Consider the following 23,729-nt stretch of genomic DNA (forward strand, 5'->3'; position numbering starts at 1 on the left):
GCGTCTCCCAGCAGGGAGCAGGCTGCCTGGGGCTGGGCTGTCCTCAGGCTGTGGCCCCACCGGTGACCAGCGCTGGCCTGTGGGTGCTCGGCTCCTGGGCTTCACCTCTTCAAGGAGGGAGCTTGGTGAGTGCCGCCCTGAGCCCCCGCCCCAAGTCGGGGCTCCAGACCCTCCTGGGGAAGGCTTGGAGGTGACAGGTGGGCAGGTGCAGGTTGGTGGCCCCTTGTGTGACGCAGAGCCCACCCTGCCCTGCCCCACGGGGGCCTCAGGCTTCCGGGGTCCTGCTGTGGGCTGGGGTAGCCCCGCTGCCTGCCGTGGGCGAGTCCACCGAGCTGAGACAGAGGCTCCCGCGAGGGGAGGGCAGTGGGTTGAGCTGCAGGTGGGTGCAGGGTGAAGGTCTCTCCAGGGTGGTCTTCCTGGGCCCTCCTCAGCTAGGAGCCCTATGCCTGGTGGCCTGACAACTGACCACCACCTTCTGTGCTGGCTGCCTGGCAGGGCTTTCTGCAAAGGGGCCTGACACCTGGTTGGGTCCCGGCCCACAGCGGTGTCTCTCCCGCTGAGCTGGCGCCCCAGCCTGCCCCGGCTGAGGGGCAGAGCACGGGAGGTCTGGGTCCTGGTGGATGCCTGGGGCCAGCCCAGCCTAGGCCTTCTGAGTGTGTCTGTGTCCTGGACAATGCACGAGGGGCCAGTGGTGGCAGAAAGGGACACTCCAGCTTGGGACACTCGAGATAGCACTGGCCAGGGGTCCGGGAGCCACAGCGGGGCTGTGGGGACAGGGCCCAGCCCCCACTGACCAGCCCAGCTCTCTAGTCTCACCAGGAAATGGGGCACCGAGGGGCATCTGTAGGGGTCACCCAAGGGTCTGAGGACAGTCCCTGGCTGGAGAGCCACTCTCTGCCCTCTAGCCGGGGCCTGGACCCCCGGAGACCTGGGGGCGGGTTTAAGCCACAGCCTTTCTCACGGTGTAGGTGCCACCAGTTCCACTGTGACTCAGGGCTGCTCAGAATGCCCGGTCACACCGCTGGCCTGGGGGCCTCCGTGCTGAGGAGTGGGCTGCTGGGTGAGGGTTTCCTGGTGGCAGGACAGGGCCAGCAGCTTGCCCTTTGAGTCTGAGCCTGCCTGGGCTCTAGGCTCCAGGCAGGTCTTCCGAGTGTCCCCAGGCAACTGAGCCCCAGCCCCAGGGTGGCCCATGCCGCCCCACGCCGGCACAGAATCCGTCAGGGCACCTGGGGCGGAAAGCTGCTGGGGGGGCAGCCCACCTCCTGGCCCAGGACCCTTGCGTCCCCCGAGAATGTGGGGTGGGGGTGTGGGGCCGTCTGCTGGCCGGGACCTCAGATCCAGTCGGGCTCCCTGGTAGGGGCCACTTGGGCTGGCGGTTTCTGGCGCTGGGTGTGTCACTGTGGTACCAGCTACCACCGTACCACCATGACACAGACAGGATCAGAAACCTCCTGGCCTGTTGGGGTTCAGCAACCCGTTGGTCTTGCCTGGAGGAGGGCGGGGGCTTCCTGTGCGGTACTCCTCGGGTGCTTTCAGCTTGGTCCAGGGTTAGGATGAGCCACATGAGGGGTGGGCTCTGAGGCAGAGGTCCCTGTGCCCAGCCTGCACTGTGGCCATAGAAAATGTCCCCTCCAGGGGCAAAGCTTGGCTGTCCTGGGCCCTAGTGGCAGTCTGAGCCCAGGTCTGGTGGCCTGGCATCCTGCTGGGCCGGCTCTCGGAGCTCCCTCTGGCTCCGGGCCTCCTCGGCACGTGGGGTCCGTCCTGGATGCCAAGGGCCTGCTGCCCAGCTGGTCAGTCACTATGCCACTGTGGGAGGGAGTCCCAGTGGACAGAGAGGCAGAGGGCTCACACAGGGGCTTCTGGGTCCAGTTGCTCGTAGCATGAGAGTGTCTCCCCTCCAGCACGCTCCTCTGAGGCCAGGGGTGGGCCTGGGGCAGCGGGGTTGGGGGCATCCTGAGCTGAACTCCCCTGGACCCCGCAGCTGCCCCCGCCACTCCCTGCACCTGGCCACTCTGTCCACACCTGCCCTGCTAGGTGCTGGGTGATGGGAGATTGGAGTTGAGAGAGAGGACAGCACCCGGGGTTGGTGGGGAGGCAGGCTGGTTTCACGGAGCTCTGGCAGGGTCAGCTCGGTGGACGGGTTCAGGCCCTGAGCAGTACCCCACTCCAGTCTCTGCCCTTGGAGGTGAGGTGCTGGCTGGTATTTGCTATGTAACCAGCCACAGTGGTACCCAACCCGTAGTCTCACTGTGATGAATCCTCCTGCTAAATCCTCTGTGACTTCCTCTTCCCACGGAGGGGATCCTGGAGGTCCGAGGGGAGGAAGAGGAGGCCAGGACTAGGGCCTGGGGCCGGACACACAGCCCACAGCTGCTCACCCTATCCTGGCCAGGGCCACAGCCCCCCCACTGGCCTGCCCTACCTGCAGGCTCAGGGTGGGGGTGGGGTGTCTCTGGGGGTGGCTCCTGTGCCTGGTGCAGGTAGGGGTCTGTGCTGCCTCCCAGGGCTCCCAGCCTCCCCCCTCACTGGCTGGGTGGGCCTGGCCTGTGCCTCAGTTTCCCCACTGTGGAGGGGTGCCGATGGAGCCCCTATGGGGGGGCTGATGGGAGGAAGAGGGGTGTACTTGTGGCAGGTCTGTGGAGTCCAGCCTGGGGCTCTGCACTCATGGTCCCCTGGGATGTGGGTGGCCACTGGACCTGGGCTCCATCCGCCCTGACAGCTGGGCCACCCACTGAGCCGAACCCCTTGGGTGCTGGACCTCGGCTCTGTGCTGTCCCACAAGTGCTGGCCCCAGGATTGTGGCCCCTCAGCCTTTGCCTGTGGGGGCCCAGGTTGCACCCTCGTTTCCTCTGACCCCGACCCCAGCACTGCCCCTCAGACCGTGATGGACACTGCGTGTCCACAACAGCCTGTGTGACTCAGCCCTGCAGTTCCCCTCCAGAGCACAGACCTCCTGCTTGAGGGGGCCCATCCCTCCAGAGCCAGAGGCCAGAGGCCAGAGGTCGGTGGCCTCGAGGACCCCAGACCCAAAGGGGTGAGCTGCCAGGTCTGGGGTCAGAGACCGAGGCCCGGAGGGTGTGGGTGATGGGGGCAGTGCCCAGCTGGCCCTGGTTGCTGCTATGGGCAGCATCGCCATGGGTACTGAAGTCATATGGACCCTGTCTGACAGCCCGTGACAATAGCCGGGGCCTGGGTCCCGGAGGCTGGGTCGGTGGGAGGACCTTCCCCGGGACAGGGAGGGTCCAGGCATCTGCAGAGGAGCTGGAGCTGCGTTGGGGCCAGGCATGTGCCCAGTAGCTGGGGTTGGCACTGGGGGCTGCAGTCTGCAGGCCCCTGGGGTGGGCTGGGAGGGGTGAGGTAGTGATCAGGGTGCTTGAGTGGCTCACGATGGGCCCCGGGAGGGAGCTGGGCCGGCAGGCGCTTAGGCAGGCTGGATGTGGGGGACTGCAGAGCCTGCAGAGGATGGGCCGGACCCTAAGGAGCCCAGCAGAGGGTCAGGCAGAGGCGCCCCTGGGCGGCTTCCTCCACCAGGAACCTGGCGGGTCGGGAGGCCAGCCCAGACCCAGCGCCCCGGCAGGGCTGAGACGAGGCGGGTGGGTGGCCATGCTGTTGCTCTTGGAAGGAGACGAGGGTGGGCCGGGCCTTGCTCCGGAGTCTGCTCACTCTGGGAAGGCTTCTAGCACAGGGCAGCTCCGGCCATGCCCTCGGGAGAGCCAGCACAACCCTGCTCCTGGACTGGCACTGGGCTGGGAGATGCTCCCACCCTCCATGAACCCTGCCCACCTCCCTCAGCGGGTGAGCTCCTATGCAGCCGAACACAGGCCCAGCTCCAGTGTCCAGGCCTGTGCACTTGTCCGGCTCCCAGGCAGACGGGGAGGGTGTCTGGGGCCTGCCCTTGGGAGCTTGACCTCTGCTGGTTTGCCTGGTGTGGGCTCCGTCCTTCCTGATTCCTTTGGGTGGGGGTGTCGAGAGCCAGGGTGGTTTCTGCCAGCTTGCTGGGCTCTGGGTGTGTGGCTGTGGGGGATCGGGTGGTCACCTGAGAGCCCTGTGAAGCCCTCAGCTGCTGTGCCTGGACACAAGCTTGTGGGCCAAGCCAGCAGGAGCAGCCCTGGAGGCCGAAGGTCTGGGCTCTGTGGCCCTGAGGCCTGGCCTCCTGACCAGCAGGTTTTTGCTGCCGGGCCTGTCACTGTGGTCATAGTCGCTATAGTAGCACAGTAGGAGAGACCTTGGCAAAAAGCCCTGTTCCTGGCCGAGTCCTTCCCTGCTGGAGGCCCAGGTGCAGGCGTCCAGTGGGGCTGTCTGCACAGGTGCCCAGCACCTGCCCTGCAAGTGTGGTCGGGGCTGGTCCCACCGTCTCCCCAGGGAGGGTGGGCGTGCCCCTCGCTGAAGGGGTGGGCACAGGGAAACGGGGGGGCCCAAGTCCTCTCAGGGGTCCAGGGGGACTGGGCTGAGGGGCTGCCCTGGGGGGCTGGCCCGTCTCCTGTGGGGGTCTCACACAGGCTGGGGGGTCCATGCCTGGATCTGACTGAAGACAGGCGGAGGCGGGTGTCTGGGGGCGACCACTTCTGGAGGTCTCCTTATGTGCCAGTGCACACGTGCAGTGAGGGTCCTGGGTGGGCCCCCTGGCGAGGACGGCTGGGCTCTGCGGGACAGTCCAGTGAGGCCAGCGCCAGGATGTGGACACATGGGTCCTCCCTTCCTCTCAGAAGGGCGTTTCCCAAACCAAATTCCATCAGCGGCCCCTGGAGGTGAGAGACTCTCCCATATTGTACCTGCAGGGCAGGGCCCCCAACCAGTATGACAGCACATGGGGAGTGGGGGTGCTGTTCGATGGGTGGTGTGGCCGGGAGGTCCAGTCTCCACAGAGTGAGGGCGGTGCCAGCTCACCGGTCCAGCCTTGCCTGTGTGACGCCCCTGCCCAGAGACAGAGGCTCACAGGGTCCTTGCAGAGTGGGGTCTCTGTGTCTCCAGCCATGGCCCCCAGGTGCCCCAGGGAGGGAGCGTCCCAGGCCACTGGCTGGATGCCGGTGGAAAGGGGCCCTGGGACCCTCCCGGTGTTGGGGAGGTCAACAGGGGTGCACCCCGTGGAGCGAGTCTGGCTGAGATGTGGGCGGATTTATGGTCTGATGGGCTTGGACAGGAGTGATGGTGGCCACTGGCCCGCCCGGCATGTTGGGGGGTGGTGTGCTGGGGGTGCCTCCCTGGTCTTGCTGCCCCAGGTGGTCTGGGTGCTGATCTGCACCCCTGTGGTGACCATCATACCCAGGGTTACATGGCGTCACTCAAAATCCTAGGGGCAGAGCCGTGTCTCTGACTCCCAGGGGCGGGGTTTTTGCTGGGCGCTGTGATGCTGTGGTCATAACACCAAGAGCCTGAATAGCAGTCATACCACAGTGACACAGGGCCACGCCCAAACCCCCTCTGCCTGGCGGGAGACCTGGGATGTACAGGCCGACCAGTGATGGAACCAGAGCCCTGGGAGGCTGCGGGTTGCGCTCGGGGTTGCAGATGTCCTGCTGGGAGCACCTGGGAGGCCTCTCCTGGCAGGGGCACGGGGACCATGCCCGGCTGTGTGCCGAGGCCCAGAGGCAAGGCCAGGCCCAGTGACCTGGTGTCTGTGCCCATTTTGGAGCCCCGTCCCACGATGACGGCCTCCTGGGTTGACAAATTGCCCCCAAACTGTGTATGGGTCGCCTGGGGGCCTTCTGTCCTCCAGGGGCCTGCTGGTGCCCCACCCAGGGAGGCCAGGAGCAGGCAGGAGTCTTTCCTGCTGCCACCCTGGGCTTCCAGGTCCGAGCTGCACTTCCCACCCCGGGACGCAGCCCTGCGCAGCCTCAGAGCTACTGGTTCCCGCAGGACATGGCGCCTGTGCAGCCGAGGGGGTCCGGCTGCCTCTCCTCGCCGGCCCCACAGCCCCACTGCTCCCACTCTGGGGTGGCTTCCTGAGTGTCCGGAGCCCCTGCGAGGGTGACGTCGGCTGTGGCAGCGCAGGGCGCCCTCTTCCTGAGCCCTCGCAGCTCCAGGCCTGGAGCACGGCCCAGCCTGACCCTCTGTGGCCCCTCATGGCCTCTGGGCATCTACTTGGTGGTCACTGTGGGTCACGGATCACGGTCAGGCCTAAAGGCTCTGGCTGTGTCAGCCGAGGGAGGCTGACGTGGGGTTCTAGGAGGTGAGTGACCCAAACGAAAAAATGCACGAGGAGTTGCCATACCGCCAGACAGGCTTCAGCCGGAGACACCACGGGGTTAACAACAGTTTATTGCCACAGGAGGTGTGCACCTGCGATGCACCTGTCCTGCTTTTACCTGTTTTCTGTCAGCACATGCGCGGTCTGGGTTTCTTTGCTCATAAATCTTATACAATCGATGCGTGCGTGGAGCGATTGTTTGCTGCGTGCGGCAAACGTGCTCTGTAGTCGTGGCCTTGGGTCCCACGGCCTTAACTTGTCTCAAGGCCAGCTCACAGGCTGGTTCAGAGTGTTCCCTTGGGGACGCCCCGTGCTCCGTTTCTGGTCCATCCCAGAACCACGGGGACGGCGGTGGGGGCCCAGCACAGTCTGTTGGGGGTGCCCAGGCTGTGGCTGGCCTCGTCCATTTTGCTCAAGTTCCCCCTGAGATTCTGGAGGTGAAGGGCTGGCCCTTTGTTGGGGCCCCTGCCCCTCTGGCCCCCCATCTTCCCTGGAGGCTCTGCACCTCGGCGTCCCCACCTGGAGGCCCCAGTGATGCCTTTGCTGTGAGGTCTCAGCGGGTGGGCGCTGCCCAGGGCCCTCGGTCCATGTTCCCGGGTGGGGGTGCCGTGGGCCAGGCCACAACGCCACAGGGGGCAAAATCCGTGGTCCAGGCCTCGGTGCGGTTTCCAGCACCCTTAGGCAGTATGTTCTTAAAATACCCTTCCATCAGACTCCGAAGTCCCCTTCCAGGTGCGGTGTGTGCACAGGGTGAACACTGAAGGTGATCAAGTGCACAAGTCCGTGTTCTCGCGCCCAGCCCCCCGGCTCCCTCCTGGTGGGCCCAGGTCAGGGGCTCGGGGATTCCAGACACCCGCACAGAGCGCCTTGCCCCGCCGGGCATCCGTCTCGTGTGAAGGGGCCTGTGTCTCAGTGCGCCTCTTCCTTCTCATCAGGGAGCTGCTCCTGTGCATCACCCCGCCTCTGGCCCAGGGGGAGACTTCCTGGCCAGGAGCTGGGTGTTCTGCACACGCCCAGCTCCACTTGCTGCGGGCGTGTGTCGGGTGGCGCTTTTGGGCAGGGGCTGTGTCACTGTGGGTGTAGCAGTAACCACCACTACAATATGTCACGGTGACACACACCCTCGCAAAATCCTCCATCCGTCTGTGTGCTGTCGGTGCCCACCCTTGCTGGCCCGGGCCGGCTCTGAGGCGGAGATCCTGCGTTTCCAGTGGGTTTCGGCTGTGTGCTCGGGTGAGTGGGGGTGACTCTGACCCAACCCTTCGTGGGGGACGAGGCACCCGCCTTTCCAGCACAGGCAGCCCTGGTGTCCACCGAGGTCCGTGTGGTGGTCTGTCTGCCCGGTTCAGGGGGCTTCTGGTTGTGTCCAGTCTGCTGTCTGGGCCCCCTCAGAGTTTCCATGTCCCCGGCATGACCAGCCAGGGTCTGGCTCCCCTGCCCGCATTTCACAACTCCTGGAAGACGCCGACAGTGGTTTGGGTTCTCGCCTGTGACTTATGTCAGTCAGCTGGGCCTGGGGACGCTGACTTGGTGCGAATGGCTGGCCCCATCCCCACCTGTGGGCCAGTGGGGGCCTCCCTGTGTCCCCCTCGCAGCACTGGTCATGGGTGGCTCACCCTGGGCGTGGTCGGGGCGTCCCTGTCCTCGAGTGAGAGGGCCCTCCTCCTTGGGGAGCTCACGACCTTGCCCAGGGCCCCGCCGGCCAGAGGAGGTCGGATCCCTGGGTGAGCGGGGACCTTGGAGCCCTGGTGCAGCTGAGCTTGGCCTGAGGGCCTGGCCTGTGAGGGGTCTCAAAGGCCAGGCTCTGCTTTCACTGTCCAGGGCCTGGACCATTAAAGTGGTGGAAACAGGCTTCATACCGTCGCTGTGGACAGCAGGGGAGAGCTGAGTCTTTCCCGTGTGCACAGAGGTGACGGGCGGGCCCTGCAGAAGCAGGAGGGGTGGGCTCAGGGCTCCGGGGACGGACCAGGAAGGGTGACCCCATGGATGCGCTGAGGGCCCAGGATGGATGCGGGGGTGGAGTCAGGACTCCGTGCCCACTGCAGGCGCAGTGTCTCTGGAGGCCAGGAGCTGAGGGGGCTTAAAGGCGCCGAGGCTGGCGCGGCTGACCCGGCAGCACTTGTGGGGAAAGTGGTCACCAGGACGAGGACACGTCCTCTGGGTGTGTGGTGCCCTGAATCGGGACGAATGCGTCCCAGCAGCAGGGTCTCAGGCCGGGGGCACCTGTGCAGGAGCCGGTCCTCCCGGTGTCCGTGTTTACTGGGATGGAGAGGACCTGAATGCCCAAGCTTCCAGTGGGAAAGGCTCCCGGACTCTGCTTCCAAAGACTCTGTGCCTCTGCCTTTCGGTGGGGGCAGCCGGGGCCCCCCAGGCTGGGACCCAGCGAGGCCATTTTCGGGGGTGGACACACGTGGGTCAGGGATTCAGAGGGCAAAGGGCAGGTGGTGCCTGTCCACGGTGGGCTGCCCACTGAGGGTCCCCTGGGAGTGGTGGGGGAGCGGGCTGTCAGGGAGCTCTGGGCCCTCTGCCCGCAGTCGAACTGGAAGGGTCCTGGGCGTGAGTCCGACGTGCCAGGAGCCTGTGGGGGGTTGCAGGGTCCTCAGGCCTGAGGCGGGGCCGTGGGAGCCAGGTGTGGGTGTGGGAACGCGGCCCCGCAGCCACGCGGTCTCCTGTGTCTGCTGGGCCTGCTGAGGGCACTCGGGACACCCCTGCATCTTTGGGGCTGCAGGTAGGGGACTGACCAGTAACCCAGCCCAGCAGCTGACCTTCAGAAGGGCCCTCCCTTTGGGTGCAGGGGGTCGCCAGCCTTCTCCTGCAGCTCACAGATGTCATGGTGACGTTGGAGTCGGATGTTCCCGCACGGAGTGGGTGGTTTCCGGTCAGGTGGTCGGCCTGGAGGCTCCGGCCTGGCCCTCCCACCTCGAGCGTCCGCCTCCAGGCTGGCCCGAGTGCTCCTCCTGGTCCCAGGACCGACCAAGCGTGACTTTGCTGCGTGGCCACCACGGCTGTGAGCTCTCCCTGAGGGCCGTCCCACCAGCTGCACTAGAGACACAGACAGGACTTGGGGTCAGCGTCCCGCCCGCTCCCTCCAGTGTGTAAGACCAGGGCTCCTCTGCCGAGCCCCGGGAGGGGCCCGAGGGAGTGCACACCGCGTCTCCGGGGTGGGGGCTGCTGGGCCCAGAGCAGGGGGGCCTCCCAGTTGTTCACTGGACCTAGCCAATGAAAACCCAACCAACAGTCAAGTGAAGAAGGAAAAAGAGGATTTGATTTGAGCGAAACTGAGGATTATAACCCGGGAGACAGTCTCAGAAGCTCCGGGGACGGTTCCGCCTGGTAGAAGTCGAAGGCACAGTCACACAGGTTTTTGGGACAAAGGCTCGCACGTGGACAAGCCACCTGGTGTTCTGCACAAGGTTGAGCGAGGATCCGTAGCCGGAGCCAGCCGCAGGTCACCAGGACCCTGCAGAGCTGGGAGAGCCCACACTTCTGAGAAGCTCGTTAGCTTGCTAGCGTCAGAGGAAAGGGGAAGAAGGTCCTGCACAGTCGAGCAGGCACTTCCGGTTGCAGAAGCTGTGGCTGACCTGTAACGCAGGGCTCAGAGCACACGAGAGAGGGCCCAGTACGGGTAGGGACCACGTCGGGCTTGAATTTTCTCATCCGGCCTTACACATAAAATTTATTCCATCAACTTCTCAGGGTCCCCTCAAGCGTGGAGCGGAGAGGTGGCCACAGCCTGGCGTCTGGCGGGGTTCACAGGGCTTCTGTCGGATGGCACTTTGCTTAACAGGGTGGGTCTGCCCTCCACCAGGAGGATCACAGGCCGCCGCCTGTCTGGCGCCGGGGCGCGCTCGGCACAGCCCCTAACCCTGGTCTGAGTCTGTGTTCGAGGGGCCGGACGGGATCTGGCCTCCTCGGGTCTCACTTACGGCATTTGGTTCTTTGTTGGTGTGCCCACCAGACCGTTTCTCCTTTTGGGGGAGTGGGGGCAGGTTTCCTACGACGGCCGTTTCCACGTCCCTCTGCCACCTGGAGCAGCTCGCACGGCAATGCCCGGTTCTGTGAGTCGGCAGGCCACCCCAGAGCTGTGTGGGCGGAGACCCCGAGCTGCTAGCCACACCCGGCGCTCTTGGTGCTTCCTTGTGGGGGAGCTCTAACACGACCCCTGCTTCTTCCTGGGTCAGTTGTGTGAGACTCACTGCTGGGTGGGGGCCATCGACACTGCCCCTGCTTTGTGGTGAGAGCTGGATTCTGTGTGTGCTCGGTTCTGCCAGCGTGAGCCGGGCGGGGGTTGAGCGAGTCAGCGCGTCCAGAGCTCAGCGCCAGATCCTGCCAGGGGAGGCGGGTGGGCGTGGCCGGGGTGGAGGGAGAGCCACCGGGAGGGCAGCGTGCTGGCGGGAGCGCTGCAGAGAGGGGTGGATGGACCTGCCGCCGGCAGATCTCCGCCCGGAGGAGCGCTGCCTTGTGGGCGACAGTGAAACCCGACCGGAGGGGGGCCGCCTCCAGCTTGGAGACGTGAGCTGCCTTCTGCTCCCGGAGCGGGACGGGGGCCGGGCTGCTGGGGCGAGTGCCCTGGCTGGGCTTCTGCTCCACAGGCATCGCCCCTCTGTGCACGCCTTCTGGAGCTTTGGGCAGGGCACAGCTGCTTCAGGAACGGCAGATGGAAGATGCTCAGGGCGGAGGGATGCGGTGGCAGTAATTTCCCAGGAGCAGCTTGCGCGGACCCCACACCAGCGCCCTCCCCTGTCTCACCACCATCCACAGCAGCCGCTCTTGCCAATTTTACCCCTTACCCTCTGTGCGGCCCGAGAGGCTGGGGCGTGGGGGAGGGCTCTGCACAAGGCCCTGGAGGCCGAGCCGGGGCTCCACGGGAGAGGCAAGCTCGTTACACAAAGATGACAAGTGGGCGGTGGTCACAGCTCATTCTGGGGGGGGAGGGGCCCTGGCTCCTGGATGGGGGGTCAGGACTGTCTAGCTGACCCTGTGTGGACCGTGGGCAGAGCGCCTGGAGTCCAGCGCGGGGTTCACGGTGTGTGCAGGCTCAGCGTGGACGATGGCGCTTCGGGTCGGCGCCCGTCCCTGAGCGCTGGGTCCGGACAGAGGACGCTCCAGCCCTGTGCCCCGGTGTGGCCCGTCCTCACGGCCCTGCCCAGGGGGCTCTTCCTTCTGGGGCGTGGCCTGATGAAGTAGCCCCCAGCCCAGAGTGACCGTGGTGCTGGTCGCCTGGCAGCGTGGCCCTGTGTAGGTGGCGGGGGCTGGGCGTCTGTGAAGAAGAGGGCAGAGCCCAGGAGGAGGGGCTGAGGCTGGGCCCGGGCCAGGGAAGCCCCTCTTGAATCTGAGGAGAGGTTCTGGGGAGGGATGGGAGCCCTTCCTCCAACAATTCCTCCTCGCTCCCCTGTGGCCAGCGGCCCCCTCCCAGCCTCTCCCACTGGTCCCCGGGGTTCTCACCTCCTGGAGCCCTGGTGAAGGTGGGTAAGTGTTTCTGGAACCTTCCATCTCTGAGCTTTAGAAACCCTGTGACCCCCAGGAATTGTGGAGAGAGGAGGCAGCCCGGCCAAGAAGTGAGCCACAAGCCTGCGGAGCCCGGAGGCCACCCCGTGATGCCCAGCACCTCCCCCGGGTGGGCTCCAGGCTGCGTCCTCACAGCCCCTGTGCACAGTCCCAGGCGCCGCCGTGGCCTTGCGCCCTCAGTGCATCTCCTGCTGGGAGGACTCAATGCCCAGCTGTCGCCCTTTCCTGACTCCGGCCACTCCCAGCCCTTGCACCTCACAGGTGAGCCCTGCATACACGGGCGGGTGGCCTCCCAGCACCAGTGAAGCTGTGAGTTCAGAAGCCTGGCCAGTGTCACCGACCCTGGGCGTGCGGGCCAAAAGACAGGCGTGTGGTCCCGGGCCCTCATCTCTGCAGCAGGGCCAATGAAACGCTTTTTCCTACAACCCTTGGGGGTTTGCGGGACCCTGCATCCTCCCTCTGGACCACGTAGGAGGGAGCCCTGTGCCTGTCAAGGCTCTGGCCCAACCTCTTGACCCTTCCCGGCCAAACATGGGAACACAGCTCAGCCCGGTGCCCTCACAGAGAGGGTGCAGGTGCAGAGGAACATCTAACTTCCAGTCTCCTCTGGCTTCGGGAGGAGGGGAAGCTTCCCCTCCTGAGCCAGCTCTGGACCCCACAGTCCCAGCACCGGGAGCCAACCCACATCCCAGAACACACTGCTCTGGAGCCTGGCTCCAGCCCCGTCTCGAGAGCCCGCAGCAGCCCGCAGGGTCTGTGTGCCGCTGCAGCACCGACGGAGGGCAGCGCTGGGGCTGGACAGGCTGACACAGGCCCTGAGCCAGCAACGGGGCAGCCGGGAGGGGTGACAGCACATGGGCAGAGTCGGAGCTCACTCCCAGGGTGTCCGACAGGCTGTGAAACTTGGCCCCAGGCTCCTCGGAGCCAAACTAGAACAGAGACCACAGCCCAGCTTCTGCGGGGAATCAGGACCCAGGGAGGCAGCTGAAATGTGTCTGAGCAGGAGGAAGCTCTGACGGTCGGTCGGGCAGGACAGGGAGCACCCTACTGCTCTGCCCTCGGACCAGAGCTCTAACTTCCACTTTCCTTAAAGGAGGCCCAGCTCAACTGGAAGTCCTCTGAGCGGGGTGCAGTCTTTGGAAGACGCCCGCCTCATGTCTGGCCTCGTGTGACGTGCTGCTGAGCACGGAGCGCCTGCACACGCTGCCTGGACCAGGCGCGCCCCCTCCGGTTGGCGGCCCAGCCCCAGCCTCTCTGTGCAGAGTGAGGGCTCGGCTACACAGGGGTCCCTGTCCTCCTGCCTCACCCTGCAACACCCAGTCTTGCTGGCAAAGGAAGAGGGGGTTTGATTCAGACGGGAGTCCCCTCTGCCTACCTGTTCCCGGTCTAAGAGCCCCAGGCTCTTTTGTAATCCCTTGGCCCCGCCTGCAGGCGCCTTCCTACCTCAGTCGGCCGACACAGGGGTTCTCAGGGGCTGCCCTCTGCTCACCTGTCACTGCCCTCCCACTGCCCCCTGACTGGCAATCTCCCTCCGCCTTAGGGCTTGCCTCCCTCAGGGGTGTCCTGGGTCCCTCTCAGTGTCTCCCAAGTCCTCGAGGCCCACGTTGAGGCTGCAGCTTTACCCAAGGCCCCACTCCTGCTCAGTGTGGGGCTGGCAAGGTCCCCTGGAGCCACACTGATCAGGGAGCTCCTGGAGACCCTCCTGGTCCGAGGCACCAGCTGAAGGAGCACAAAGCCCCCCGACCGACACTGCAGAGGGTGGGAATGGCGGGGCCCTGTCAGGGCCCGGGGCAGCAGCCCCCAGTGCCTGGTCAGCTTGTCCATCCCCGTCCCACGGCAAAGCAGCCTTGTTTGTCTCTAGGGACAGCTGGCTGCTGCCACCCGTGGACCCCAAACTCTGCTGCTCCTTCTGAGCCTGTGTGCCCCGCCCCAGAGGCCCCTCGGAGCCTCCTTCCTGCTCCTTGGAGGCACTAACCTCCTCCGAAGCCTCCACCCTAGCACCGTCCACACCGGCAGCTCTCAGCTTACTTTGAAAGCCGTCTTCCCCCACATCGCCCTGACAGTGATGCGACTGCCGCTGGCACCAGGCACCCGCTTCCTCCTCTCAGACACGGCCCATAACGCACGCCCTGCGCCACCGAGGCCCCGGGGCATCAGGCACACCCCTGCCCAGCGCCCCCAGCAGCTGCCTTGGCCGGCAAGGCTGGGGTCTCAGCCCCCCCCCCCCCCCCCGGGCTGGGGCCGCTCTCTGCCGACCCATCCCGCACAGCGCCTTGTTGCCAGGCGGGGGGCCTGTGGCCAAGCCCGCTCGACCGACGCCTCCGTCACCTTCTCTCACGTTCACCCTTCACGTCCGGCTGCTCTGCCCCCCTGGCGAGGGAGGCCCCGCTCCCCTGCACGCCGTGCCCTCCAGCCACACACAGAAAGGCCCCCAGGAGCCCTCCTCCATCAGCCCTGCCTTCCCTTTTGTTCCAGCTTCTGCAGACAAACTTTATGGGGAAACCTCACAGCTGGTGTTGCCCCAGTGCCCCGCACGGGCACTCTCGCCTGCTCTCTGCCTGCGGTCAAGTCGGCCCCAGGCCCGGAGCGCGCAGCCCTCACTGGGGCTCACACACGGCCCAAGGCGAGACCTCCCCGGTGGCAGCCACTGCAGGCGCTCCTCTGGAGTCTGTCCTGCTGTGGGCGCCCTCGGGAAGCCCCGGGTCCCTGACCGCTGCTGGTCCTGCTCCTGCCAGTGGGCATGTGATTGCCGCCCTGTTCCAGGCTGCTCACCTCCAGGCTGAGGTCACTGCGCTCCACTCTCCAGACCGCACTAAGGAGGCTGTATCTCGAGGGACCCGTGGAACTGATGGGGATGCTACACACACGGCCAAGAACAGACCACCCCCTTCCTGTCCCCACCCAACTCGGGAACCCGCCTTCATCCTCGGCGGGCGGTATTGGCCATCAGGTAACCTGCCCACACTTTGAAAGGCCACGTGGGATGGGAGGGTGGAAGCCGCTATCCGGTGGGTCACACCTGAGCTGAGGGGACGGCCTGTGGCTCCCCGTCTTCTCGTGTTTAGTCTGTCACTTATCCTGAGCACGCGGGGCCCACGCAGATGGGGCGACTCGGAAGCTGTAAGACGGTTTGCCCTCTCCGGTGCGGGCTTTGGCTTCGCGGGGAGAGACGCCGGCAGCAGGGCTGGAGGGGAACGTCTTGTTTTCTCTGACGCGGTCTCCCGGTGGTCTGTGCACACGTGCAGACCTGTACCTGTGCGTCAGGTGCTCGCACCGGCCTGCTCACAGAGTAATCCCACTTGCTTCTTTTTGTGACACAAAACAACACGGGTCCGTCACTCCCTGAGAAGCTGGGGAATCCCCCAGACTGCAGTGTGGAGGACTTGGGAACTCGTGTGGGACAGGCACAGGGGTTTGCTGCAGGGAACGGGAGGCACGCGGGGCAGCTGGGCGGCAGGAGCAGCCCTGCGTGTGCTAACAGAACAAAGCAGGAGACACAGCATGCGGCAGATCCAATATTTGTGGACTCGATGGCTGAGGTTTTTTCCCAAACAAAACATGAGAAACTGTGACTTGATGGAAACTCTAGGAGAGTCTGCAACGTCGGATGGGGTAGAGGCTCCCCTGAGCACAGGAGCAAACTGAGACCAGCTGATGAGCCAAACAGGAGAGGCAGAGACTGGCCTCCCTTCAGGTGGGCGAGACGTGCACTGAAGGCAGCTTCTCGTCGTGGTGTTTGCAGGCAGACGCGGTGGGGTGTGACCTCCGGCTTCTGAGCCGGCTGTGCCCATCTGTCTACACCACTGCAGCGCCATGAGGGGGGTCTTGAGAGCACTGGACTGGAGCCGGCACCGCCCAGAGTCCCAGCAGCAAGAGGGCTGCTCTCAGGGTGCCCAGGCCTTCTGCCAGCCTCGTGGGGCATCTGCCAATGAGAACAGGCAAAGGGAGGGTCCTCAGTGAGGCCAGGTCTGCGCCACGTTCAGTGGCCACTTCCTCCCAGGGAGATACTGAGAACAGAGGGTGCCGGGGCTGCTGGCACCCACCCCCGGGCGGGTCACCTGAGGGATCAGGTAACGGCCACAGGCGAGGCAGTGGGGGGGCCTGGACTGCGCTCAGGTGGGGCTGACCGGGAGGTGGGAGGGCTGCGTCTGTGAGGCCTAGCAAGGGAGCGGGAAGGGGGCGGGGAGCAGGGGCCGGCCTCTGCTCAGCACGTGCAGCCTTTCCTCCAGGGATCCGAGCTCACTGCGTCCTTCAGCACCACTGCCTGCCTCCCAGCTCCCACCCAGGCCACTTCCGGCTCGCCTTCTGCAGGCTGCTCTCCTCCTGCGCGTGAGCACCTCGCCTCCTCCCCTTCGGCGGTGGGAGCCAGGCGGTGTTGACTTTACGTAGGATTTATAGGTCTTGGGGAGTGTTGAACAGGTTCAGTTCTCGTGTCTTGCTCTGCTCAGCACACTTCCTGCTCCGGTTGGCTTTGCTCTGCAGCTTCGCGTGGGCTGACTGAGCAACCATCCCCCGTGTTCTGTGCGGGGGTTTTATTTTGTTCTTTCTCGCTCCGGCTGGTGAGAACAGAAACTCCTCTTGACTGTGAGCCCCTGGGGCTTCCCCTCCAATCCTGTGCGGGTCTCTCCGGGACCTGGTAAGTTCCCGCCTGTGCTCGCGCTGACCCCCGCCCCCGCCAGGCACGCCCAGTGTGGGAGAGCAAGCACTTCACACGTGCTCACACAGATCTGCCGTTGTCCCCAGAGGACCGGACACTCACGAGCAGGTCACGGTCAAGGGCAGCACGCTTGCTTCCTGCGCGATGTGGAAGTAGGTGGTTACTCTGCTTCAACGCCCTTGACCGTTTCACGCTGCCACCTGGAAACAGGGACGGACAAGTCTGACTGCGTCTGCATTTGCTTCTTTCACTTAACCTTGGTATTCTGTTGCCTTTGCTGCAAGTTCCTCACTAAAGGGAGTTCACCTGTAGCTTAAAACACACATAACGGCCCGTCTCCGGGAACCCTGCCCACTAGGGGGCCTGAGCGCTAGGCCGAAGGCCTCTGTTCGCTCCCGGGAAGCAGCCTGGCCAGGCCTGCCCGTGAGCGGCTGCAGGAGGGAGGAAATGAACACATCCGCTCCGGAGTCTGGCCGGAGCCAGGAAGCACCCACAGCAACTTGTCAGCTTTCCCCCCTTCCCCCCTCACCTCCCGAATCTGCACCATGAAAGAAGCAAGTATCAGACCCCAGGCAAGACGGTCCCTGGGGACGCTGGCACGCATGTTCTGGGTCTGCTGGCTTTCTCAGCGAAGTCGCTGGTTCTTGCCCGACACCCTGTCCCTCCGGTGGCCGGCCGTCCGGAGGCCACGCAGGAGCGCGGACGCTGTGAGAGTCTCGGGTCCTGCTGTTCCTTGTTCCTCCCCCTTTCCCCTTTGGCCCCTTCATGACTGGTGGGTTCTTCCACGTGGTGCCAGCTTCTCCCTGTAACCCTGGGACAGCCACATGCTGTTTCACTCCCTCCTCATTGTTTCCACAAATCATCGGATGAGAGGATCTCCCCATACGGGTCTAAAGGGACTTGCCTTTGCCTGTCGGGCACCGCAGGAGAGATGAGCACTCCATCCGCTCTCAGGCTGGGCAGCAGCGGGTGTCACGTGCAGAAGGCTGACGCCACTTGTCTACCTGCCTGGGGGCTCACGCTGCATTCCATCAGTCTCCGATCTTGGGGGTCTGGTGTCTGGGGCTGCAGGAACCCCCCCAGCAGGAACAAAAGACGGTGGTTGTGCGAGACCCGGCGGCCCGCCTGCTCCTGGAAAGCTCCGTGGAGACACCCGCTGCAGCGGCACTTTGGCTGCTCCGAGGTATTTGGTGCACCTGAGAAACGCAGGCCTAGAGGGGTCTGCACCAGGGGGAGCAGCTGCCATTGCCATGTGCCTGGGACGCGCCGCAGCGCCTGCAACTGGGCGCTGGTGGAGTGTAGGCAGCGGACCTCCTCCAAGAAGCCAAGGAGCACGGGGGCAGCAGCATAAGCCGACGGTCAGTGCTGCGTTTGCGCTTGGTCTCTGGTCGTCTCCATGCCTGCTGGTGCACGCCTCTCAGGAGGAGCCACAGACGTGAGATCTCGCAAGACCACCAAATTAAGGAAGTGACATATTATGAGCCTGGGGAAGAAACGTCAGCCTTCCAACCCCTGTAAAACTACAGGCAGTGTGGAAGATGCTCTGCCCATTGATGGAGACCTTGGCTAGGATGCCTGAGGCACTCATCCAAGAGAAAGCTAGCCAGCCCCGCCTCCAAGCCCGCCCCCCCCCCCTGCGTCCAGCGTCGTGGCTGGACCAGCCCTGCGGTTCTCGTCATGACTGCAGAATGCACCTCAGCACCGGCCTTTCTGGGAACTGGGAAAGCAGCACTGAGCTGACAGGACAAGGCAGGGCACACCACACGCCCAGGGCCACAGCGCGAGGTCGTGGTCGAGGGGCACAGGCCTGGCCCGGGCTCGGCCTGACTTAGAATCTGGGGGCGGGGTGTCCAGGGTTTCTAGTTTTCACTCTTCATCACAAACTTAAAGCATAAGCGCGAGAAGGAGGGCCGGGACTGGGGGGAAGAGGGAAGCAGGGTCCGACCCAAGCAGTCAGTTAGCGAGGGCTTCCTTGCAGGGGGCTCAGTGGTGCAGCAGCCTGGCTCCTCATCTGCGCGTTTCTCTAGGAGTGCTGTCACGCAGCGGGCACTGTGTTCATTCAAGACGGATGAATGACCAATCAGTCAAAGGACTAGTATCAGGGAGTTGCACTGCAGCACCAAGTCTGAAAGGTGAGGAAATGGAGAGTCTGAGTAGACCAACCAAACGTAAGGCGGTTGAAACAGTCATCAGAAACCTCTTCACAAGAAGCCCAGGACCAGAAGGCTTCGCTGCTGAATTCCCCCAACACTGAAAGAGAAGCGATGCCAGTTCACCTCAGTCTCTCCCAAAAAACTGAGGAGGACCGAACACTCCCAGGCTCATTTTACAAGGGCAGCGTTACCCCAACACCAAAACCAGATGAAAGTGTGCCGGGAAAACTACTGATCAACGACCCTGGTGAACGCAGACGCAACAGCTCTCAGCAAAACGGCCGCGCACTGAACACAGTGCAGCCAGGATCAGCTGCGATTTGTCCCGTGGACGAAGAGGGTGTCAGCATTTCCAAGCCAGTAAGTGTAATACACCAGATCAATAAAACAAAAGACAAAAAGTCTTGTGACCATTTCAGCAGAGGCAGGGAAAGCATTTGACCGAAGTTCGCTTTCTTTCACAGTAAGAACTCCAGACACATAGAAGGGAACCACGCCAGCGTGAGGAAGGCCACACAAGACAGAACCGGAGCTGAGACTGCGACCCTGAGAGGTTGCACCCTTGCCTCTAAGGTCAGGGTCAGGTCAGGGGCGCCCACGCGCACCACCCCTCGTCGTGCTGGGACTCAGGGTTCCACGGCCAGGCAACCAGGCAAGAAGAAGAAACGAAAGGATCCAAATCGGAAGAAGCGAAGCCGTCCTCGTCTGCTGATCGCACACGACCTTGTATACGGAGAACCCTAAAGGCGCCGCCAGATAAACACTAGCGATAACGACGTAAGTGAGGCTTCAGGACAAAACCTCAACACACAAAAGTCAGCTGCATTTCTGAACACACAGTGAACTTTCTAAAAAGGAATTAAAGGATGCAGTTACTTTTACAACAGCATCAGAAAAAGTAAACCCTTAGACACACTCTTGATGAAGAAGCACAGGCTTTGGACCCCAAACCTGTGAAGCCCCGAGGAGAAGCCGGAGAAGGCACAAGTCAGCGGAACGAGGCCCCGCGCCGCGGACGAGGCCAGCCAGCGCTGCCGTGCCGTCGGCTCCACACCAGCCACCTGGACCTGCAGCGCCATCCCTGCAAACCGCCAACGGGATTTCAACGACAACAAAGGAGATTCTTGACGTTTGTGCCGAACCACAAAGACCACAGAAGACCCCAAACAGAGCAACCTTGAGCGAGAGCAGCCCTGGAGGCGTCACAGCTCTTGGCCTGAAGCTCGCCGCAAAGCCAAGTCAGCACAGAGTGGGGCTGGCGCAGACGCAGACACAGACCAACGGGGCAGAGAGCCCAGGGCTCACTCACGTGTGCAGGGTCAGCGCACATCTGGCGAGAATCTCAAGAATGCTCAATGGGGAAATAGTATTCGTTTGAATAAATGGTGTTGAGGAGACTAATGTCCACGTGTCCAAGAGTTAAACTGGACCCCGTCTTCCTCCATTCACAACAACGAATGCAAACTTGATTAAGGACTTAAATGCAGAATATTAGGATGGAAACTCCTGAATATCTTGCCTTGAATTTTTGGGGCATGACCCCAAAGCACAAGCAACAAAAGTGAACATCACCGAGCGTGACCGCACCAACCTAAAAAGCTTCTGCACAGAAAAGGAGGAACCAACGGAGAAAAAAGGCCCTTGCGGAACGGGGAAATGCGTTTGCAAAAGGCACGTCTGACGAGAGGCTAACATCTAAAGCATGACGGAGAGCTCCTGCTCCTCAGAAGCGAACCAGCAAGCAGCCCAGCCCAACCCAAGGACGGGCAGGCGGAGGCTTGAGTGGACACCTGGGCAAAGAAGACATGCGAATGGCCAGCAGGGGTGTGGAAAGGCCCTCCACGTCCCCAGCAGAGCGCAGAGCAGAGGGCGGGCCCAGGGCTGAGGGCTGAGCCAGTGGGGAGATGCTGGCGGTCAGGAGACGGTGCGGCCCCGAGACTAGGGTTCCAAGTGCTGTGTTTGGTGCTCGGGAGCCGCTCTGAGGGCTGAGCTGTCTCATGCCCACCACAGCAAGAGGAGCAGCGAGACGTCGCGGGTCGTGCGAGGTGAAGGGTGTGCCAGCTCGCCTGACGGTGGGAAACATTTCACAGCTCAGACACCCGTCAAAGGACCACATTGCACACCTTGCGCTCACGGGGGCTCTCTGTCAGTCACATCTCCCTAAGTCTGGGGGGAAGGAAGACTCCTGGAAAGCTCTCCCAACCTGGTGAGAAGTTAGACACACACCCTGTTGTCAACAAGACCCTGTCGATGTGGGGGCAGGTGTGCGGCAGGTGACGTGTCTGTGGCCCCACGACTGGCCTTCCTTGTACTGAGACTTGACCCCCACGAGAGCTTCTCAGGCCTCTCCTCCCTGGGGTGAGACAGGAGGGCTGGGCTGCGGGTGAGGCCAGGTGTTGGCTTCCCCAGGTTGGTGGTGCTCTGATAAATCCCCAGCAGGTGAGGCCAGGCTGGAGCGTGAGAGCCTGAGGGGCAGGACGACTCCACAGAAAAGCCTCCAGCCGGCCAGGTGCCCCTCGCATGAGGGGCTCTTCTGCTGGGAGACCTCCCTGTCCAGTGTCCTTCAAGGTCCTGCCCTCCAGGCTCCTGGCTGTGCCTCTGCGATGGGGACCTGCTGGGGCTGTGGGTCTAGGGGGACCCTCCCCACGTCAGGGGTCAGTGCTGGCTGCATGGACAGGGCGTGGCTGGGCCGGGGGTGTCTGACCCTCACAAAGAAGCCTGGACACTTCCACCCAGGCATCTACAAGGCTCCTGGTGCTGCGGGAACAGGTGAGCCAGTGCGCTTTCCATCTCTCTGCTTGAATCACGTTTCTTCTCTTCTTTGTGAGAAAGCAAGTCACATACAGGGAGGAGGGCAAATCTGCGGCCAGAGCTGTAAATACCAGCCACAGTGTGTGCGTGTGTGCGCGTGCGTGTGTGTGTGCGTGTGCGTGCATGTATGCGTGTGCGTGCACGTGTGTCTGGGTGCATTGCAGAACAGGTACGTGTGGAGTGGGCTCTAAGCTACCCGGGTTTACACCCGCAGACGTAGTCAGCTGTGACCTTCATGCAGACGAGCCTGAAGGAGTAAGAGGCCCCCACCCCTCCAGTTCTCCCCAGAGCCGCCCTGCGTGTTGGCTGCGTCAGTGCACCTGGCAGCTCCAGGGAAGGAGGGCCCCATCCTGCAGAGAATGCCAGCCTGGAACGGCCGATTCATTAACTGAAAGAAGAGATCAAAAGCTTAGTGTCTCTGAAAGTGTCCTCTGACACCACGGCAGAGAAACTGAATACTGGGCCAGAGGCCCTGGGAGACGTGCCTCCTGCGAGCCCAGATGGGTCCCTGCCCTGCACAGTGGGGGCAGGGCTGCAGGGGCGCTCGGGAGCCCCCCCACGCCCACAGACCCGGCGGCAGGTGCAGAGGGGGCTGCGAGGGGTTTCCTGTGAGCGCCTGGGTTCTTTTTTCAAAATTATGTCTATACTGTGAATTCGACAAGGACTGCTGGTGTGTCTTCAAGTATCGGAGGCATTTACACGACTCAGTGAGTCCGTGGGAACCACATTTAAAAAGAGAATTTCCAGGCTCCTAATATCTCAGTAGAAAGGAGCTGGGAGGCAGGGACAGCTTTATTAATTCAAAAAGGCAGAGTGGAAGGCGCTCTGATCCCAGGAGTACGTCGCTCAGCTGTGAAAGCCCAGAATAGGTTCAGGGGTCTCTGAGTCACTCGAAGGTGGGTTCACGACGAGGACCCGGCCAGGTGAGAATGGCTCCTGATGGGAGGAGCTCCCTCTGCAGAGCTCAGGGAGGTGGCAGGCACACACGTCCTCCAGCAAGTTGAGGGTGTGGACCCTCAGCCTCCTAGTTGGGACGGCCCTTGCGGCCCCCACCTGCTCCCTCCCAAGCTGGTCCAGATCATAAGCATAGAGTTTTCAGCCTCATGAACATGCAAACAAGCCGAGGTGTCCGGTGTTAAACATGGACATTCTGAGCCCTGGGAGCACCGCTCAGCCCCCTCCTCCTCCCCCACAGACGCCCCAGCGCACAGCCCTCACCATGGACTGGAGCTGTGGAGCCCCCTTCCTGGTGACAGTGGCTGCAGGTGAGGGGGTCCCCAGGCTCTGGGATGAGGGGGGATCGGGAACCAGTCGGTGGGTATCTCATCCAGTTGTGTCTCTTGTCGCCAGGTTCCCACTCGCAGGTCCAGATGGTGCAGCCAGGGCTGAGCTGAGGAAGCCTGGGGCTTCAATGAAGGTCTCCTGCAAGGCTTCTGGATACACCTTCACCAGCTACTACATAGACTGGGTGCGACAGGCCCCTGGACAAGGGCTTGGGTGGGTGGGAAGAACTGACCCTGAAGACGGTGAAACAAAGTATGCACAGAAGTTCCAGGGCAGAGTCACCTTGACTGCAGACACGTCCACCAGCACAGCCTACGTGGAGCTGAGCAGTCTGAGATCTGAGGACACGGCCGTGTGTTACTGTGCGAGAGACACAGTGTGACCACCCACGTCCTGAGTGTGACAGAAACCCTGAGGGACAGGGAGGCTGGGCTTGGCCGAGATGATGACAAAGCCACTTAGGTGGCTGCTGCCATAGAAAGTGGGGCCAAGTGATCGTTAAAAAGGAACAATAGAAACGCGTACATCCTAATGACATCGAAGCTGCCATGAAACCCTGCTCTCTGAGCAAATCCAAGGAGCGTCAAAGACTCGGATGTGTGAAGGTGACAGAAACCTTCCCACGCAGACACTGGTGGGAGCATAAATATCCAAAGTATTTAGGTAAACACTGGGCGGCCCCTCCTCATCCCATGGTGTCTGTCTTACCCCCGGGAGACTGTCAGGCGCCTTCCAGACTTGTCGCTACACACATTCCTTCCAGAAAGCTGAAGAGAGGTGCTTTTGGTCCACTCGATGCCCGGAGTTCTACTCTTTTCAGTGTTTTGTAGCAGATCAGTAGCAGAGTCTCATCATCATGCTGTTTCCTGTTTCCTTCATGAAAAATCAAGTTGCAAACCTTGTCTCTCTTCTTTGTCTCCCCTTTCAGGCCCCGGGCCCAGGTCTGACTGGTTGCTTTCGTTGCTGTTGCTCAGCTGTAAGTTTCATGTGTGCTCGTGACAGAAGCCCTTCACCAAACACGGCGTTTGAGAGTGTGTTCTCCACCTCGTGGCTTGTCTGTACGCCCTCAGCGTTCTTGCTGAGCTGTTGTTATTCACAGAACGCGGCTTTTAATTCAGATGCAGAAAAA

At 62.9% G+C, this 23,729-nt stretch overlaps 1 protein-coding gene and 1 gene segment (V, D, J or C); one reads left to right on the top strand and one right to left on the bottom strand.

The window, feature by feature from the left end:
- Positions 1-2: 2 nt before the first annotated feature.
- LOC116153642 (immunoglobulin heavy variable 1-46-like) lies at positions 3-23,729 on the top strand. The segment is given in 5 exon segments: positions 3-125; positions 11,712-11,804; positions 14,502-14,645; positions 22,512-22,581; positions 22,667-23,729. Coding segments are annotated over 3 exon segments (488 nt in total).
- Positions 6,242-10,783, bottom strand: LOC116153640 (uncharacterized). The gene is made up of 4 exons (XM_064486382.1): positions 10,621-10,783; positions 10,114-10,499; positions 8,953-9,229; positions 6,242-7,641 (listed from the first exon to the last, which is right to left on the bottom strand). The coding sequence occupies exons 1-4, from the start codon at positions 10,781-10,783 to the stop codon at positions 7,283-7,285; spliced, it is 1,185 nt and encodes a 394-aa protein (XP_064342452.1). The 3' UTR covers positions 6,242-7,282.

Source organism: Camelus dromedarius, chromosome 5, assembly GCF_036321535.1.
Source record: "Camelus dromedarius isolate mCamDro1 chromosome 5, mCamDro1.pat, whole genome shotgun sequence".
NCBI lineage: Eukaryota > Metazoa > Chordata > Mammalia > Artiodactyla > Camelidae > Camelus > Camelus dromedarius.